This window comes from Pteronotus mesoamericanus, unplaced genomic scaffold (assembly GCF_021234165.1).
Source record: "Pteronotus mesoamericanus isolate MK-2021 breed Mesoamerican mustached bat unplaced genomic scaffold, CSHL_Meso_final contig_482, whole genome shotgun sequence".
Taxonomy (NCBI): Eukaryota; Metazoa; Chordata; class Mammalia; order Chiroptera; family Mormoopidae; genus Pteronotus; species Pteronotus mesoamericanus.
In genome coordinates this window covers 343879-363370 of record NW_026555181.1, presented here as the reverse complement: position 1 = coordinate 363370, position 19492 = coordinate 343879, and the positions used below count along the sequence as shown (strand labels likewise).

At 51.9% G+C, this 19492-nt stretch overlaps 3 protein-coding genes and 1 pseudogene across 4 annotated transcripts; 1 reads left to right on the top strand and 3 right to left on the bottom strand.

The window, feature by feature from the left end:
- Window positions 1-286: 286 nt before the first annotated feature.
- SMIM24 (small integral membrane protein 24) lies at window positions 287-1865 on the bottom strand. Its single transcript, XM_054578043.1, has 4 exons — window positions 1799-1865; window positions 1400-1511; window positions 1038-1100; window positions 287-431 (listed from the first exon to the last, which is right to left on the bottom strand). The coding sequence occupies exons 1-4, from the start codon at window positions 1863-1865 to the stop codon at window positions 287-289; spliced, it is 387 nt and encodes a 128-aa protein (XP_054434018.1).
- Window positions 1866-3476: 1611 nt separating this feature from the next.
- On the bottom strand, window positions 3477-4114 carry SMIM44 (small integral membrane protein 44). Its single transcript, XM_054578092.1, has 2 exons — window positions 3913-4114; window positions 3477-3715 (listed from the first exon to the last, which is right to left on the bottom strand). The coding sequence occupies exons 1-2, from the start codon at window positions 4112-4114 to the stop codon at window positions 3477-3479; spliced, it is 441 nt and encodes a 146-aa protein (XP_054434067.1).
- A 2484-nt stretch (window positions 4115-6598) lies between these two features.
- DOHH (deoxyhypusine hydroxylase) lies at window positions 6599-12222 on the bottom strand. 2 transcript variants are annotated; one of them, XM_054578072.1, is made up of 5 exons: window positions 11991-12222; window positions 9451-9791; window positions 8862-8938; window positions 8041-8281; window positions 6599-7641 (listed from the first exon to the last, which is right to left on the bottom strand). In XM_054578072.1, exons 2-5 carry the CDS (start codon window positions 9722-9724, stop codon window positions 7322-7324), a joined length of 912 nt encoding a protein of 303 aa, XP_054434047.1. In that variant the 5' UTR covers window positions 9725-9791; window positions 11991-12222; the 3' UTR covers window positions 6599-7321. The 2 variants fall into 2 exon arrangements, with proteins under 2 accessions (XP_054434047.1, XP_054434046.1); XM_054578071.1 differs by having other exon boundaries at window positions 9451-9769.
- On the top strand, window positions 11794-14722 carry LOC129074304 (60S ribosomal protein L38-like; annotated as a pseudogene).
- The last annotated feature ends 4770 nt before the right edge of the window (window positions 14723-19492 follow it).

The following is a 19492-nucleotide window of genomic DNA, read 5'->3' as shown; positions in this document are numbered from 1 at the left end:
AGAAGCAGGGAGAGCCGTGAGATTGGGTGGGGGGGGGTTCGGGTTCCTGCATAGCCAAGTGCAAGAAGAATCACGAGGCAGGGCCAGTCAGGAAGGGGGTACATAGGGACCATGTAAGGTGCAAGAGCCGTCCTGGACAAGTGCAGCAGATCCCAAGCCTCTTCATTCAGGCACTGTGTTTACAACCCAGACAGTGTTATATTGGTGGTTTCAGGTCCAGGTCTTTGGTCAGAGTGTGGAGGAGGCATCTCCGGGAGTCTGCCTGAAGGAGGTGGGCAGACAGTCTTCACATGGCTGTGTTCTTGGCTTTCACCTGGTCTCCGGGCTCCTCTTCCTCTTCCAGTTCCAGCCCCAAGTTGCTCTCTCCTTCCTTCTTGGCCTTTTTCTTCTCTTTCTCCTTCTTCTCTGCCTTTTCCCTCTTGCCTTCTTTACTATCGAGACACAAAGGCCCCAGAGCACAGTAAGAAACAAAGTCACCCCCATTTAATGGACATTTACCTGGGCCAGGCCTTGTGAGGAGTGTTTTACAGAAAGCATCTTCATTGAACCCTCCAAGCATTCAGTGAGGCAACATTGTTGTTTCCGCTTCACAAAGGCAGAGGCTGAAGCTCAGTTGTCCCGTGGAGGAACGGGGGGATAGATGGACGGATGGACGGTGGGCACATCTTTTGGGTTCAGCTGAGAATCTTTCAGCTAGGCTGGCCTCATCCCGCCTCCTGCACTCCTGTCCCCAAGCCTTTGCCCCCGACTCCTGACCTCGTGGCTGTGGGACAGTGTCAGGAAGGCTGGTGGTCAGGATGGCCATCTGCGAGGAGGGATTATCTGAGCACAGACTGAAGGAGGAGCAGCCAGAAGACATGGGAAAGGGAGTTCCAATCAGAGCCCACAGTAAGTGCAAAGGCCCTGGGGGCAGGAACTCGCTTGAGATGTTCAAGGGCAGGAAGAGGTCATTTGTGCACACCCGTTTCCCCCGGGAGGGGGCTCACACAGACCCCTGGGGCCACACGCGCGCACCAGCAGACACTCGCAGGCAGTACCTCAGGTCTGTGTCTTGGGTCACATGGGTCTCCATTCTGAACGTGGATTCCTCATCCTCATCTCTGCAGGAGAGATGGAGGTAGGCAGCGTGAGGATGGGCGACGGGTGGGGAGTGCAGATACCCTCACCCCAGTCACCCCAGGGTTAGGGTTCATGAACTGCAGGAAGCAAGGAGGGGTGGGCTGCATGGCTACCCTGGTCTGTGGGATGGGGGTCTAAGGAACAGCAGGGAAATGGGGGGATGGGGGAGGGACCCGAGAGGGTCAGGAAGTGGGAGGGGGTGCCCAGCACTCGGGGGAAGAGGGCGGGAAGGGATAAGGGCGAAGGGACAGGCGGCTGCGGAGGGGGCAGGCGTTCCCACCTCCCTTTGGAACACCAGATGCGGTTGGCCAGCATGAGGACGAAGACTATGAACAGGAACCCCACGACGGCAGCCAGGCCCGTCAGCCATGGCTTCAGGCGATATTCAGTGGCTGTTGGAAGGGGGGAATGTGGGACTCAGAGACTACGAGGACAGGGCCCCCACCATAGGGGAGAAGGAGAAGGGAGCCACGGTTGCTTCAACACTTCGGGCCTTGGGAAGGGCCTGGGTGTCAGAAACGGGTTTCAGAGGAGGGAAGCAGGCTACAGACTCAGCCTAGGGAGGGGCTCCAGGAGCAGCCTGAGCCCTTTCCTCCTCTGCCTGCTCCCTCTTCTCAGGGGACATGAGGAGCTCATCCCCTCGACCGCTCCCCCCACCCCCCAGAGGCGGGCCCCCTACCCTGCTGGGCTTCAGCGGGCAAGAAGGACAGGGCGCTGAGCAGGAGAAGAGTCGCCAGGGTCTCCATGGCCATGGACGAGCCCGCAGCGGAGTGCGCTGTCCAGGTGAGCGCAGCCCTCTTTGGCTGGGCGAGGCCCTGCCCAGCCCCTGATAAGGCGCAGGTGGGTCTGGGCAGGGGCAGGCTCTCCCTTCACTCCACCTGGTTGGCACCCCCCCCCCTTCCCCCAGGAGGACTCTGGACCTGGTGTAACAATTAACCCAGGGAGTCTAGCACCTGTGCCCTGCGTCCGCCCAGGACCGCTAACCCTGAGGTCGCCCAGGCTCCCCGCCCAGGGGTCAGGCTGAGATGGCCCTGACCTTCTTTCCCAGGCCCAGGCTCAGCACTCTTATATGTCACGTTGTTTCCCCCTCTGAACACCCCACAAAGTTTGCCACCTCCGTTTTACAGAAGCTCAGTGAGGCTGGGAGCTCCGAGGTCGTGCAGAAGTAGCCAGAGCTGGCATTTGACCTCAGGTCTCCCTCACCACCAGCTTATACTGCCTCATCCTGGCTCCCTGACCCCGGGGACCCACAGCCACTGACAGGGTGAGTACCTGGACTGGATGGGAGGAGCGACAGGCCCACCAGCCACCACCAAACCCAGACACTCCCATGTGGCCAGAGAACGGGGCACCCTGGGCAGCTGATGACTCAGGCTCCAGGCTCTCCTGCCCATCAACCTTGGTCCCAGGCTGATTAGATACGGAGCCCCGCCTGGGTGAAGGAGGACCCCACCCCAGCTGCCGCGGAGCTGCCATAGCGCAGGCACGTGGCAGGAAGGCCAGGAGGGTGGGGGGCTGGCACTTCTCCAGGCCTGTGAGACCTTCACGGGGTCCCTGGGGGCTGGGGAATGCCAGCATCATTGCACATACATTTATAGAGTGACTACTGTATACCTAGAGCCTCCTCCTTTTCCTGAGGTCTAAATAAGAACCACTCATGTGACATTGCTCAGACAACCCAGCCCTAGAATGGCCTATTTCTGCCAGCCAGCAGGCATGTGTGCAGCTCCTAGGGTATGCCCTGTCCTGTGAAAAGTCGGGGAGGGAAAGAAGCCTCACACACTGTCCTCCAGGAGCTCTAAGGCTAATTGGGAAGTTAGGCCCCCCAGAGACAGATGCAGAGGCAGAGCAGCAAAGCCGGGAATGAGGTGGGGAGTGGGCGGTGGGGGTTGAAAAGATTTGGAGGTAGGGGAGCCCGGCGGAGCGAGTGGGAGCAGAACCCTGACCAAGTCATTTCTAGGCTGTGTGCCTCTCTTTCTCCATCTGTTAAATGGGGACATGACGCCCCCCTCAGGGGATTAAATGAGATAATGCATGGAAAGGGCTTAGCACAATAGCAGGCGCATACTAAGCACTAGGTATGGGGTGGCTACTATTATTATTTTAAAAGCCTCCTTGGCTTTCCTGGTTTACAGACCGATGACAGCTGGGCAGAGGCTGGCTGGAGTTAGGTTCTGGGGGTTTGGGGAGCAGGAGTGTGGGAACAGTCAGTGTCCAGCCACCAGAGCCTGCCAGCCCAGACAGGGAATGTTCTCTGCAGAGACAGGGCAGGTCAGTGGAGGGAGGGCTCCGGTGAGCACAAGTCGAGTCTGTACAACGCCAACGGGGTTGGCACCCGCGCCTCGGGTGGAACCCGCTCAGCCCAGCCTCCAGAAGGAGCTTCGAATGAGTGGTTCCTTGAAGGTGATGGAGGAGCAGTGGGGGGCCCTGGCAGGGGCTCCTGCGGGGACCCCCTCGCCCCCCCTGCCGGTGTCCTCATCGCCCCGCCAGGCCAGGGCCAGCTGCAGGTCTAGGTCCTCCAGATCCTCACCCTCCAGGCTTGGGCGCAGCTCCCGGGGGGCGTCCTCCTGGTCTGGCTTTGGGCCAAAGGCCCAGTCTGTGGCAGGAGGCTGGTGAGAAGCCTCCCAGGGCCCTGTCCACCCTCCACCCCCTGCCCGGAACCCATAGAGGCCCTTAGCCTCCCCAAGTCCCCTGTCCACCCTCCTACCCTCCCTGACTGGGAGGGACCCTTGGACCCCTTCCCCCAGTGGCCAGCACTAGCCCAAGCCAGGCTCATGGTGGGATGGGGCTCACCGGCCAGGTCGTGGGCAAGGTCCTTGATGAGATGTCCGACAATAGCATAAGCCACAGCCACCACCAGGAGCGCAGCCAGCAGCAGGTACAGCACATACCTGGGCAGGCGGATGGCATCTAGCGGTGGTGGGCGGTACCCCTCATACAGCGGTGGGGCCTGGCTCCAGCTCTCGGCCCCCTCTTCGCCCAGGAGCCCCGGCATGGCAGCCACCTGGAGCAGGAGAGGCCCCGAGGTGACCCGTGCAGCGGAAGTATTAAGGGGCTTTGGGTAAGAAGATTGGGGCTTCCCCATGGCCACCATCTGCCTGGGTGAATCGCAGCGCAAATCACTTCCGCCGGTTGCCCCCCTCCCTCACTCGGCTCCAGCCACACCTGCTGCTGCCCTGCACGTCTCCACCTCAGGGCCTTTGCATGGGCTGTTTCCTTTCCTGGGAAAATCTCTGCCCTCGTGAAGCAAACATTCAAAGTGGGAAAATAGACTGAGAAAAACATAACCTTAGAGTAAATGATGGTGGGGAGGAGGGGCAGAAGCAAGGATCTAAGGGGCTGGTACTGCGAGGAGGGGAGTTAAAGTTTAAAACGGTAGCTGTAGCCAAGGACATATTGAGATGACATTGGAGCAGGGACCCAGAGGAGGAATGGAACCAGCCATGGGAGTCCCAGAGAGAAGAGTGTTTCAGGCAGGGAACAGCCTGTGCAAAAGTCCCAAGGCTGGACTGTGCCTAGCATGTTGGAGGAACAGTGAGGAGGCCCTTGTGGTTGGAGGAGAGTGAGTGAGGATAAAGAGAGAGAGCAGGTGAGGGCAGGGAGGGGCCGGGCAATTTGTGCACGGCCTTGTGGGCCTCCAGGGAACTTCGGCTTTTTACCAGGAGAGAGGTGGGAGCCCTGGAGGACTGTGGGCAGGGAAGGGACCTGATTCAGGTGCTCAAGTGCGCCCTCTGGTGGCTGCTGTGGAGAGGACAGACTGTGGGGTAGCAGGGCTGCGGAACTGAACTGGTCCAGGTAGGCCATGATGGGACTGGACCTGGGCGAAGGTAGAAGAGAGGAGAGAAATGGGCGGATTTGGGATAGGTTTAAACTGGTCACACCTGAATGTCTAGGCTGACCATCTAGAACGAGAGTTTCTACCTCCTATGAGAGGAACAACTCCCAGGGTAATATGAGGAAATGTAAGGACATACTGGGTTCGGGGTGCCTCATCAGTATCGAAGTGGAGATGTGGAGGGGCTGTGGAGGGGAAGCTGGACCTCAAGTGTGGAGCTCAGGGGAGCCCAGGCTGGAGACAGGACTCAGCACAGATGAGGTTAGATCTCCTAGGGACAGTGGCCCGGGCTGCCCAGAGGGATGCCGGCCCAGAGGGTGTGGCCGGGATGGGGAGTTCCCAGGACCCAGCCACCCAGCCCCAGGCCATGAGGAAAAGCCAGAGGTGGGGAGGACTGAGGGGTACGGAGTTGGTGGGGGAAGCTGGGCAAATACGGGATGCCTGAGCGGATCCCGGCGAGAGGGGAGAGGCGCGGTGCCTGTGATGCTGAGGTAAGAAACATCCAGTTGGTCTTTGTCCAGGGTAGTGATACTGAGCTCCTAAAACCCTGTCATCCCTGAGGGATGAGGGTGAAAAGGTCCCTTTGTGCTTCTTAACTGACCACTCCCACTATACCTGAGCCAGGCTAATGAGGGTGGAGCTGGGACTGGAAAACCAACCACAGGTGAGAGGGAACTTTTCGCCCCACCCTTGGCCCTGTCTGCACCCACCAGCAATGATTTCCTCGAGGTGCTGAAGTGACAGACCCTCCATAAAACCCGAAATTAAGGGGCGCAGGGAGCTTGCATGTGCCAGGAAGGTGGCACACCCCAGTTCCACAGAGACAGAAGCTCCTGCGCTCAGGACCCTTCTGGACCTAGCCTTGTGTGTCTCTTCTGCATCTGTGACCTTTACAGTAAATGGCTAAGTCCTTTCCTGTGAGCTGTTACAGCAAATCCTCCAACGTGAGGGGCTGGTGGGAACCCTGGTGGGTCCAAGTACAGGAGGCCTGGGCTTGGCACCTGTTTGAAGTGGGGTGGTCCTGTGCCGAGCCTGTGAGGTCTGTGCCAATTCGAGGTCGTATCAGGACCAGCTGGTGCCCGCAGAGAAATGGAAAATTGCTTGCTGTGGAAAACTCATGCACTTGGTTTAGAGGGATGGGCAGAAAAAGAGATCCTCGTGGTCAACCTGGCCACAGCACTGACGGAGGATCACACCTCCTGGTGCCCTCCCGGAGTCCCCGCCACCTGTATCAGGGTGGCTGTTGACCCGTAGAAAACAGGAGAAATGTGAAACTAGGTTGTTGTTGGGCTCATTTTTATAGAGTGGGAAAATGGGTTGCCCAAGGTTGCACCTAGGAAGGGGGGTGCACGGGCGGGGAGCTGGGGTGAGGGTTTGGGGAGGGTCGGGCTGGAGAGCGGTTTCCCCTGGCTCTTGAAAGGGGCTGGCTGGGCACATACTCTGCTGGGGAATGGGTGGTGAAGTGGGGACACAGGTCTGCACTGGTCACGTGTCGTGTGGCATGGGGCAGATTGCAAAGCCGATCTTCCCAAATGCCCTGCACCCTCCCCGCCGCCGCCCCCCCCCCCCCCCGCCACACACAATGTTCTAGAGTAGCCAACCTAACCCCTACAGACCCCCAACACAGTTATCACTTGGCAAACATTTTTTTAATCCTCACCTGAGGATATGTTTATTTGAGAGAGAGAAAAGGAGAGGCGAAGGGGAAAGGGGAGAGAAACATGGATCCATCGGTTGTCCCCTGTGTGTCTACTGTGCGTGCCCCGACCAGGGAGCAAACCTGAAACCTAAGTATGTGCCCTGACTGGAAATTGAACCTGCAACCTTTTGGCACAGAACGACGCTCAAACCAACTGAGCCACCCAGCGAAGGCAAAAAATAATTTAATATTCCACCTAAGCAGTGAGCCAGGGCCTGTTTTCTCTACCTGGCCCAGCCCAAGTCCCTAGCCCAGCCCACCCAGGGCCAGGGTGGGGAGTTAAGAGACCCAGGCCCTACCCAGGCCCACTGGGCACAGGTTTCCCCACAGTGCCTTTCCCTGCACCCTCCACTCCTGGAGGAGCTGGGCCCCCAGCCTCCCTAGGACACAGCCCCACCCCTGCCCCGCCCCGGACACTCCCTCCCGTGCCGAGGTCAGCTGGGTGCACTGCAGTCCTGTGCCGGGCCCTGCAGAGGCAGGCGCAGTCGCAGTCAGCAGAGACCTCAGCCTGGCTGAAGCGGGCAGTAACTCAAGATGCGAAAGTGGCTGGGATCCGGCCAAGCAAACAGGTTCAGAGAGCCAAGGAGGCAAGATCCAGTTCACACAAATGCAGTTTATGTGCCGAGTCCTGCAGGAGAGAGGCCCCGCTGGCCAGGCAGGCGGTAGCTCTAGGAGGCGTGTGAGCGCAACTGCTCCAGCCCATCGGCGTACTGAAAGGCCGGCCCCATCTCATACTCGTACATGTCCAGGGCCACCTCACAGCTCTCCCGCACCACGCGCTCAGGGTCGGCCACGTGGGCCCGCAGGGCTGCCAGGCAGGAGGGCTGGGCAATGGCCCCCAAGGCCTCAGCACACTCGTGTCGCACCATGGGGCTCTCAGTCCGCTGAGCCAGGGCGGCCGCCAGCCGGGGCACAGCTGCCTCATGCTGCAGCTGGCCCAGAACATAGCCGATCTCATGGCGAAAGAGGGCACTGCCACAGCTCAGGCCTGTGGGAAGGAGCCGGGGGACAGAGGAATCACTGGCTGGGTAGTGCCATCAGGGCAGATGAGAACATGCAGGGACACTGAGTTGGGCACCCAAGGAACAGAGATAAGTAATAACAGCAAGGGGTTAAGGATGCTGAAGCCAGGCTGCTGCGGGTCAAATCCCACCTCTGCTGGCTGGCTGTGTGACCTCACACCAAGTCTCCTCGCCTCTCTGGGCCTCAGTAAACCCCGTGGATAATGGGAGTGCTAAGAATGCTCACCTGCCGCTGAGGATGAATTGATCTGTGTAAAACCCATGGGGAAGTGCTGAGGGCCGGGCCCAAGGTGCTAGTCCCCTGGGACAAGCTGCTCCATGTCACAGATGCAGCTACTAAGCCTCACCCAGGGGCCCCCCCTTACCCTCAGCCAGTGCCAGGGCGGCCTCCTCGCCACCGGCATCTCGCAGGGCAAACATGGCTCGGTATCGGTCAAAGAGCGGCCGGGCCTCGTCCAGCAGTGCTTCCCGCAGCCGACTCACGTCACGTTCCTTGGCCGGCGGGGCAGGGTCCACCGAGAGGTAGGGCCCTGCTGCCACTGGCTCCCCTCTGTGCTGCTGCAGCCACTCCAGCCGACAGACCGCCAGCTGGCACGTCTCAGCCACCTGAAGAGAAAGGGGTGGCAGGTAGCCACTGGGGACATGGTGGTGGGCTTGACAGGTCCCCTTCCCCATCCTCCAGGGGTCATCAGGAAGTGATAAAGGAGAGAGAAGGCCAGGGAGCCGCTTGACGTGGAGGCGACATCACAGCAAGTGAGAGATGGAGTCAGGTGGAAAGGGTCCGCGCAAAGGCCCTGTCCGGGGGGAGCTGAAGGGGCGCTAGCCACAGAGGTGACCGGACTGCGGGCAGTGGTCAGAACAGGTACTTAGGGTCTGGGGCCACAGTGAGGACTTGGGGTTTTATCCTAAAGGTATGACAGGCCATGACAGGCCATGCGAGGGATGGATGGTGGAGGCACTGGAGAGGAAACGACAGCGCCTCAGTGGCTCAAGGCCCGGGGCAGGCCAGCTGAGCCGGGTGGGTTTTGGTGGAAATAAAGTTTTGCCCAATTGGGCAGCAGCCTGTACCCATCCTGACTGCCACCTCTCTCCAGAATCCCTGGCCAGCAGTCACCATGGCAAACAGACCCAGGGCCTGGGGCTGGTCCAGGCGGAGGCAGGGAGAGGGAGGGCCAGGCCGTGTTACCTCGACAACAGGGTCAGTGGAGTACTGCTTCAGGATCTCCAGAACTTCTGGGTCACCGATGGCCCCCAAGGCCTCCCCTAAGAACCAGACAGAGAGAGCTCAACGTTGAGTGGTGAAAGGACCTTGGCACCTCAGGGGACGCTCATCACAGGCACTCGAAAAACGTCTGTCCAGTGAATGATGTGAACAAGTGAAATAGGTGCTGGCAATCTACAACCCACTACCTGTTTTTATAATACATGCACATAGAATGGTTTTTATAGTCTAAAAAAAAAAAAAAATCAAACCCTTTTTTAATCAAAGGGATAATATTCCATGGCATGTGAAAATTATATGAAATTCAAACCTCAGCATCCATGAAGTTTTATTATATGTGGCTGCACCCATGTGCTGACTCTGGTTTATGGCGGCTTTTATGCTACAACAGCAGAGCTGAGGTGTGGCCAAGAGCCTGGCTGGCCAGCAGGACTGAATACTTAGTAACCACCCTTTTACAGAGAAGGTTTGCTGAGCCCTGGTTTGGACCATGTATGAGTGAGAGTGGACACAAGAGGCGGAAGGGTGCCCATGCCCTCACCTCGCCACTCACCTGCCTCGTGGCGCACCATGGGCTCCTGGCGGGTGTCACGCAGCACGTCCACCAGCACAGGGATGGCCTGGCGGTCCTGCATCTGGCCCAGGCAGTAGGCCAGCTCATGCTTGAGCAGAGCGGAGTCATCGCTGAAGGCCCGGCTGATCCAGGCGATGGCACCTGGGCCACCAAGCCCTCTCAGTGTGAAGAGCGCCCGGAAGCGGGCCTGCAGGGGCTGCTGAGGGTCTACCAGTGTCTGCCCAATGGCATCCACTTCCTGCTCTGTCACCATGGCACACAACTTCTTCCTTCCACAGCTCCTCTCAGGACCAAAAACCTTACCACAGAAAACCAGAAGGCTGAGTCAGAGACGTCCTTCTGCTCACTGACTGGTTCATTTAATTTAGAGCCAGGTGAAGCGGCCTCTTACCTGCTGTCCAGCCTGGGTATCTAGGCTAAATGTCTGGCTCTGGCCCTGCCTGCTTATTGTGTGGACCTTCCTAAGTTAGTCTCCCTCTCTGGGCCTTTGGCCTATATATCGGCAATGACTTCCGCCGGTCTGCTCTCCACACAGCAGCCAGAGGGACCATGGTAGCTGGAGCCCAAGATATCCTGCAATGACCTCCACCTCTTGGTATCTGTGCCTTGCGCGGCCCCCAGACACAGTAAGTAGGACTGAGCTGTGTAAACAATAGGATATGAAAGAAATGACAGTGTGACTTCTGAGGGTAGGTCCTAAGAAACACTATCATTTGTTACACAGCACAGGTAACTGATACATGAATTCTCTCAGCATATAAACCTACCATGGGACCCCCCTCTTGCAAAATCTTCCTAGGGTGCCTCATTACTCCGAACTCCCTAAGAGTCCCAAAGGCCCCATGTGGCCTGCTCCTGTCCCCTCCCCACCCTCACTTCCTCCCTCTCCCCTCACTCATTCCATTCCACCAAACAGGCCTCCTCACTGTTCCTCCCACACCAGCACTGTCCTGCCCCAGGGCGTTTGCATGAGCTGTCCGAGCCTCAGAAACACTATTCCCAAAATGGATCCCATGTTCACTCTCCCACTTCCTTGAGTCTTAGATGTCACCTCCACAGAGAAGTCTTTGCTGATCACAGTCTTTGATATTACTCCTCCATCTCTTTTCCCTTGTTCTGCTCTAGCTTTCTTTGAAGAACTTACCACTACTAGAGACCATATTATATACTTATTGGTTTAGCTGATTATCATCCTTCTTATCCCTCACTAGAGAAGGAGAACTCTGAAAGTAAGGATCGAGCTTCTCTTCGTCACTGCTGCATTCCCGGCACACAGAAGGTCCTCAGTAAGAACAACAATCCTAATGGTAACAGCAGCTAACACTGAGACCGTGTGCTATGTGCCAAGTACCTCTCCTGAGCCCTTTACAATCATAACTCATTTAATCTTCACCATAACCAGGTAAGACAGTTACTAGGATTGTCACCATTTTACAGGAGAGGAAACAGAAGCGCAGAGAGGTTAATGACTTGCTTAGAAACAATGTGAAATTATAAATCCAGGCAGCAGGGCTCCAGAGTCGAGCTCTAAACCAGACGCTGTTTAATGCATGAAATAAGATGACACAACAGAGAACCTGGTGGCCACGTTATAAACATGACAAGCAGGCTGCAACATGTGCCAGCAGCCCTCTGGTTCCAGCAGCATCAGCAGGGCCCACAGGAGTTTAATGAGGGAGGCGCACCTTCTTGAGCAAGGGTGTCCACCAAAGAAAATGACTCCTGTATCATCAGAATCACAGAAGCCAGTAGTGAGCCACAGCAAGTCAAGGGCAGACAGGATCGGGGACTCCTGACAGGTCCTTCATAAATATTTGTAGGATGAACTGAACATCTGTTACCTGCCAGGCACGCTACTAAAACTTTAAACACAGTACAAACCCACTATCATCTGTAGAGTGCCAAGTACAAGCACTGACACCCTGTACAAGCTTAATAAACCTAAGCTAGTATTATTTCTGCAGGGAGCCCCACACCTAGTTCAGGAGGACTAGGGAGGGTACACCTAACACCTGGAAGCCCGCCGCTTACACCTGAGACCCATTTTTTAGTGGGAAAGGAGTCCAGGGTGTGGAAGTGGGGTTGAGGGAATCAGCCCCCAACCAAGGCAGAATGTGGGAATCCGCTCACCCCTGTGAAGGTCTCAGAGATAGACAAGATGAATTAGTAACAGATGGAAGAAGATGAGACCTGTATCCCTGAAATCCCTTTCCGTCCTAAAGACCTCTATACTAAGAATTCCCAACAAAAGATGTCCCGTCCCCCGAGAGATCACCCACAAGAACTCCTCAGAGCTGCTTGAAAAGGACCCCTAGGAACCAGATGCCTCAAGATCTGTCTAAGCGGGTTCCTCACAAGTTTGTTCTCCCAGGATCCCGAAGGAGTCGTCTGACATGCCTCCCTCCCAACCCAACACGCGCTGGGTCCCCAGCAAAGGACTCCCTGGACATCGGGGCCCCGGAACCCGAGGGGAGGAGCTCGCCGGGACTCGAGACCCCGCAGGAGGAGACTCCGCAAACCTTCAGCCAATGGATCCCAGAGCCGGGAGCCCCTCCAACAAGGCGTTCCCGTGTCGGCCCGCTAGGTCCGGATCCCGCACCGTGCTCCCCGGGACCGGAACAATCCACCGAGCTCCAGGAAGGCGGAAGCCGCACACCTCGATCCGCTCCCGCAACCGCGGCTGCAACTTCACGTACCGCGACGCTCGCAGCGTGCTCTAGAGGCTGCCATCTTGGCGCCCACGTGACCTGGACGGACAGCACCAACACAGCAATGGGGGAAAGAGGCAGTCAAAGGCTCCGCGGCAGAAAGAGGCCGAGAAGCGCGAGTCAGCACCGGTGCCGTAGCTCACACTCCCACACAGTGCGTCATCTGAAAGCATTCATCAGGAAGGGGAAGTCTAACGCCCATCCTTTCTCCGGAAGAATCTTACGGTCTACCCACCCGGTACGACGAGTCGAAATGGTTTGTGCCGATTCAACTCAGGGTGGGGTAGGGGGGAGCGTTGGTTAGCGACGGAGCATGCGCTGCATTCCTCGGCCACAGTCAAAGGGCGTGGCCGAAGGATCTGGGAGACTCGCACCAGAGATTTAAAAAAATGACGCGATTCGTTTGCCGAACGGGCGCTGAGAACTACACATCCTGCAGGCTTTACCCTTGGGAAGCCACTGGAGTGGCATAATCTAAGAAATGACATGCCCTTAGGTGATAAGAGCATCATTCAGGCTGGTGTGAAGGGAAAAAAAGAGACAGTAGGATTCTGGTTAATTTTCAACGTGGAACAAACGGGAATTGCGGATAGGAAATTTGGGACAGTCTTACCCTGTCAAGGATAAATACAAGGATGTTGACATGATCCACAGTCCTGTCGACTCTACCTGTGAAATAGAGTCTGAATCTAGTCGCTTCCCTCATCTTTACCACCCCCATGAACATCCAAGCCACCACTGGCTGTCACCAGGATGCTGTCCACACAAGAAAAAGAGAGTTTTTAAGCGACTATGTCAAATAAGCATGGTGGTTCCTCAAAAAGTTAACATCAAGCTACCATAGGTATACACCTAAAAGAAATGAAAACATGAAAGCAGGGACTCTTAAAATTATACACCCATTTTATGGCAGCATTATTCACAATGGTCTCAGGCCCTGTTAATCTCTATTATATATATTTTCTTTCTGTTTCGACGACTTTGACAACCCTAGGGGCCTCATAAAGTGGAATCATACAATATTTGTCCTTTTGTGTCTGGTTTATTTCATCGAGCATGATGTCCACAAGTTCTATCCACCTTGTAATATTTGTTAGAATTTCCTTCCTTTTCAAAGCCAAATAATATTTTATTGTATTGGATGGGTCATATTTTGTTTATCTATTTATCTATTCATAGACACAGGTTGTTCCCACCGTTTGACTATTGTTAATCATGCTTTGGTTAACATGGGTGTGCAAGTATCTATTTAATTTCCTATTTTCAGATTTTGGGGGTAGATAACTAGGAGTGGAATTATTGGATCATGTGGTAACTCTATGTTTAACTTTTTGAGAAACTGCCAAATTTTTCCACAGCGGCTGCACCATTTAACATTCCCCCCAACAGTGCCCAAAGGTTCCAGTTTGTCCACATTCTCACCAACACTTGTTATTTTCCGATTTTTGATAACCATCCTAATAAATGTGGCTTATTTTGAAATGCATAAAAATTGATATATTTATGGATAGGTGTAAAGAGAGCAAATATAGAAAATGGCAATTGGAGAAAGTGGACTGTGAACATATGACAATTCACTGTAAAGTTCTTTCAACTTTTCTATGCATTTGAAAGTTTTCATAATAAACTGTTAGAATAACTGGTAGTGGGGAAGGAGTGCTACTTCTGTTCTCAGTGTTAGAACATTTCTAACGAACATTTGAAATGTGTTTTAACTTTTAAATGTGAAAACTTTGAGTCTGCAAATCCACTTTGATGAATTCATGACAGCAGTGATTTTTTTTTAAAAAGTGAAAATGGCTCTTCTTGCTGCTTGCTGTGAGTGCCCCTTGGGCAGTACGTGGAGAATAAGTAGGATAATCCGAGGGGCCAGCCACACACTCTCCGTGTGCCTTGTGCTTCATAGCCATGCCTTGAAAAACTGAGGAGCTCTGGCTGGTATGGTTTAGTGGTTGGAGCATTGTCCCGTAACAGAAAGTTGTGTGTCCCTTGCCCCATCAGGGCACATACCTAGGTTGCAGGTTCAATCCCCATTATAGGCGCATGTGGAAAGCAACCAACTGATATTTCCCTCACATTGGTGTTCTCTCTCTTTCTCTACAAAAGCAAAAGAAAGAAAGAAAGAAAGAAGGAAGGAAGGGAGGAAGGAAGGAAAAGAGAGAGAAAGAGGGAGAGAGGGAAGGAAGGAAAGATGGAAGGAAGGAAGGAAGGAAGGAAGGAAGGAAGGAAGGAAGGAAGGAAGGAAGGAAATAAAAGACTTCCTGCTCACAGCCAGTAGAAAGGAAGACAAATTTGTCAAGGTCAAGAAAAATAAGGATGGGGGCAAGGGAAAGTGGTGGGGGGTAGGCAGAGACAAATATATTTGAAAAAATAAATTAAAGTAAAATTTAAAAAAAATTAAAAAAATAAAAATAAGGATAATGTGAAGTTTAAAGTCCAGTGCAGCAGATACCTTTTTACCTTGGTCATCACAGACAAAAAGAAGGCAGAGAAACTTAAAGCAGTCCCTGCCTCCATGTTTGGCAGTAAAGGAGCTGAAATAGAACAGATATGCTGATTTGAACTGTATTAAAATGTTAAAAATTCAATAAAATTAAAAAGTGAAAATGAGACACCAGTTGCAATATTATTTGAAGTGGCAAAATAAAAAAAAAATTTTTTTTAAATACACTAACGGCCCCACCTCTGCCTCCACTAGGGTCCAGCCCCCACCATTACTTACTGGAACCAGGGCAAGTCGCCTGCACCCTGGATCCTCAGCTCCCTCCCTCTCCTCCTCGGCCTGTACACTTCGCAGCAGCCACAGCAGGGCGCCTATGAGCACCCAAGTCAGGTCTCATCTCTGTTCTGGCCACAGCCCTCCAGGGCTCCCAGCTCGTTTGGAGTAAAGGCCCAAGTCCTCCCTGTACGGCCTCTCCACCCACCCCACATCCCCTCCCTGCTCTCAACTTTCCCTCTCTCCCTCTCTCCCTCTGCTCTGGCCACAGGAGCCTCCTGCTGTTCCTCCTTTGCACATGCTATTCCTTCTACCTGAAACATTTTTTCCTCCAAATGTTTACTCCCTCACTGAAGTATTTGCTCCCTTGCTCAAATGTTACCTCCTCAATGAAGCCTTCCCTGAGCACTTTAATTCAAATTATAACCCCACCCCAACATTCCCGTATCTAGTTCCCTGCTTTATTTTCCCAATAGCATCTATATTTTACTGTATGTCTAATTATTTTGGTTACTGTCTATCTTCCCCACTAGAATGTAAGTACTATGAGAGCAGAGATTTCTGTCTGTTTTGTTCTCCATGATGTGATACAGTCTGCCTCAAAAATAAAAATTGACCCTGATTTGTAGTTTGCCAGTTCCTGTGATGGAAATAGTGCCACCATGGCCCACTCATGACATTGCTGACAGTGATTCTTGGAAGTCAATACACATGGGCTCCAGCACATCATTAAGAGGACTGCCAGCAACTGTTGCACACCTGGCACATAGTAGGTGCTGAATAAATATTTCAGGAAGGAATAAATGAATCGTCCATCAATAGGGGGACTGCTTAAATAAATAATGGATTAAATATGCCATGCAGAGCAACCAAGGCACTTCATAGGCCACCTAGAGGTTTAAGACATTCAGGCATTCAGGTCACAAATATTTGCTGAGCACTTACTGCATGGCAGGTACTGTCCCTGGCATAGAATGCATGGAATGAAACATTGTCTCTGCTCTCCTGAAGCTAACCTTCTGGTTATTATTATTATTTTGTCTTCCTGTGCATTCTAAAGCTGACTCTGGATAACTGGCTTTGTGGCCCAACTCTGCTGACTTGCAAGTACCCCATCTTGATTACATTCGTGGCTCAGGCTACTGTTCATGCCTGTGTTGACTCTGGAAGGCTACAGGGCAGTGGGCCAGGAGTGATCAGCCACAAGCCTGCTCTGGGGGAAAGAGATAAGCCAAAGGGTGCAGGAAGCAGATATGGAAGCCACACCCAAAAGCAAGGTGTGTCTGTCAGGGAACTTGGAACCTTGGACCTGCAGACCTGTGAGAACCCGATAGCAGGAGAGAAAACTGCACCTTCCTGCACCTTGTTATCTAGGGCTCCTCTTCGCTTGAGCAAGACCGTGGAGGCCAGGAACTCAAACTCAAGTTGCCGGCAGGGCTGTGCACCCTCTGAGGGCTTCAGAGGAGGGTCCCTCTTGCTTCTTCCAGCTGTGGGTGATGGCTGGCAGTCCTTGGCTTGTAGATGCATCACTCTAGTTTCTGCCTCATATTCCTGTGGTTGTCCCCTTGTGTCTGTATCTAAATCTCCCTCTTCCTGTAAGGGCTCTACTAACTGGATTTGGGGCCCACCCTACTACAGCGTGACCTTTCCTTAACTTGATTCCATCTGAAAAACCCAGTTTCCAAACAAGGCCCCAGTTATAGGTACCAGATGTCTGGATGTGGACATGTCATTTGGGATACACAGTAGGACCCAAAACAGTTATATTACTCATCTGAGCTTGGGCATCCAGCCTGGTCTTCTGCCCCAACCCAGGTGGAATCAGAGACTTCCTCTGGGCTCTGGTCACCTGTTCTATTTCTGCACCCAGTGCAGAACCCAGGAACAATTTATTGACTGTTTACTGGGCTCCATCACCCCTCAGGATTTCTAGTGTGTCAAAACGTGAACCTCTGCTTAAAAGGGGCAAAATAAGTAAGAATCAAATGATATTCTCCACAAGAGGGACCAGAGAGAGGACACAATTTTCAGCAGTGTGGGTTGGGGGTGAGCACAGAATTGGAAATTGCTTTAAAAACTCAGTAAATAAGATCAGTAACATTTTAATGCAATTTTAAAATCTTTTTAAAATTGACGTTTATATTGAGATCATTGTAGATTCACATGCAGTTGTAAGAACTAACATGGAAAATGCAGTGTACCCTTCAACCAGTTTTCCCCAATGCTAACTGGTAAAAAACACAGGTAAAATGGTAGCATAGTATCATGGCCAGGATTTTGACACTGACACAATACTCCAACCTTATTCAGATAATTCCAGTTTTCCTTATACCCATTATGTGTGTGTATATTAAACTCTATACAATGTTGTTACTGTGTAAACTTGTGTGTTCACACCACAGTAGTAATATAAAAATAGTGCCAACACCATAAATGTGGCAGACTGTATAATGACCTCCCCAAAGGATGTCCATGATTGCATTCCCAGAACATGAATATGTGATTTTTACAAAGTATAAAAGGGACTTTGCAGGTGGGATTAAGTCAAGGACCCTAAAATGGGGATGGGATGATCCTGGATTACTCAGGGGGCCGAGTGTCATCACGGGGTCCTCACAAGAGGGAGGCAGGGGGGTCAGAGTCAGAGATGGGAGAGGCTGCGCTGCTGGCTGTGACGATGGAGGAAGGGGCCACGGGCCAAGGATGCGGCGCCTCTAGAGGCTGGAAATGGCTGGAAACGGTTCCCCCGGAAGCCTCTGACAGGACCAGTCCTACTCACACCTGGGCTGAGCTTCGTGAGACCCTTGTCTGACTCCTGATTTCCAGAGGTAAGATAATAAATTTGTGTAATTTGAAGCTACTAGGTTTATGGTTATTCGTTATAGTGGCAATTGGAAACTAATTCACAATTATCTCCCATGTTGTTCTTTTATAACACATCTCTTTCTCATAAATGCAGTATTTTTAAAAGTTCAAAATTAATGCAAAAACCCCCATACTTTTAAATAAAGACAAGATCCACCTTGGCCTGTGCATAACTCTCATCCCAACCCTGTCACATGCTGCCTTATTAAGAATAAAACATCCAGGTCAGATGGCAGAGGTGAAATTCTAATTCAGATACAATTCGTTCACTTTCTTTTGGTCCCTGGGTGTGCATCAAATTTTGTCTGAAATGAAAAGGAGAAATGTTACAGATTTGGATAATTTTTCATCACCATCAGCATGTTTTTAGAGGTGTAGTGCATGTAAATCATTTTGTTTAGTTCTACGTACCACGTTTTAGCTGGAATGTTGATAATTTGGGCTTGGGGTGAGGAGCAGTAAATATTAAACATGTGTTTATTGAGTCTGGTACTGGGCCTGAGAAAAGAGATAAATCAGATCTAGTCTGAAGGGGCAGATAGTCAAGTATTTTCCTCGTTCGACATTCATTGACCTCCTAGTCTGTGCCTGGCACTGCCCTGGACCTTGTTTGTCCAACAGAATTTTCTACAATAGACATATTCTATATCTGCTCCATCCTATGTGGTAATTACTGGCTAGCTGTGGCTACATAGTATTTGAAATGTGGCCACTATGGAACCAAATCTTTTTTTTTTTTTTTTAAGATTTTATTTATTTATTTTTAGAGAGAAAGGAAGGGAGGGAGAAGGAGAGGGAAGAGAAACATCAATGTGTGGTTGCCTCTCACATGCCCCCTACTGGGGACCTGGTCTGCAACCCAGGCATGTGCCCTAACTGGGAATAGAACCGGTGTCCCTTTGGTTCACAGGCTGGAGCTCAATCCACTGAGCCACACCAGCCAGGGCCTGAATCTTTATCTTGTAAAATTTTAAGTAATTTAAATGGAAATGAAAAAATCTGTCATTCAATTCAGTTTTGGAAAATGCTTAAGCATTCTTGGAACACCTAGGGTCTGCGAATCTACGCTTCCAGTGTAAAATTTTATAAAGCATAGAGATCAAGTATTTTCAGTGAAAATTAGTAACCCAAATTGTGATAAGCTGTAAATATACAATACACACTGGATTTTAAGACCTAGTATGAGAAAAGTAACATAAAATATCTCATCGATGATTGTTGATTTTGATTTCATGTTGACATATTGAGTTGGTAAAATGTATTATTAAAATTAATGATACTGGTTTCTTTGTACTTTTTAAATGTGGCTACTAGAAAATTTTAAATTATTTATGTGGCTCATGTTATGTTTCTATTGGATGGCATCGTTCTAAATTTTGCAGTGGTTGCTGTGTTCACTGAAATCAGATAAATGAGTATTTATGTTATATAATTTCATACCAAATGAACAGAAGTTATGTACCATGGTGTGCTCTTTTCTTTCTACTCTTTGACCAAATGTCATTATTACAGTGATATCCTCCCTCATCACTGTATTTGAGACTATAACCCCTTACTCTCCACTTTCCAGCTTTTATTATTCTCTGTGATTTAGATCCGGCAGACAGAATTTTTTTTTTTACAACAACTTCATTGAGATATAATTCACATACTGTAAAATTCACTAATTTAAAGTGTATAACTCAGTGGGGCGTAGTATATTCAGAGTTGTGCAACCATCACCACGCAGTTT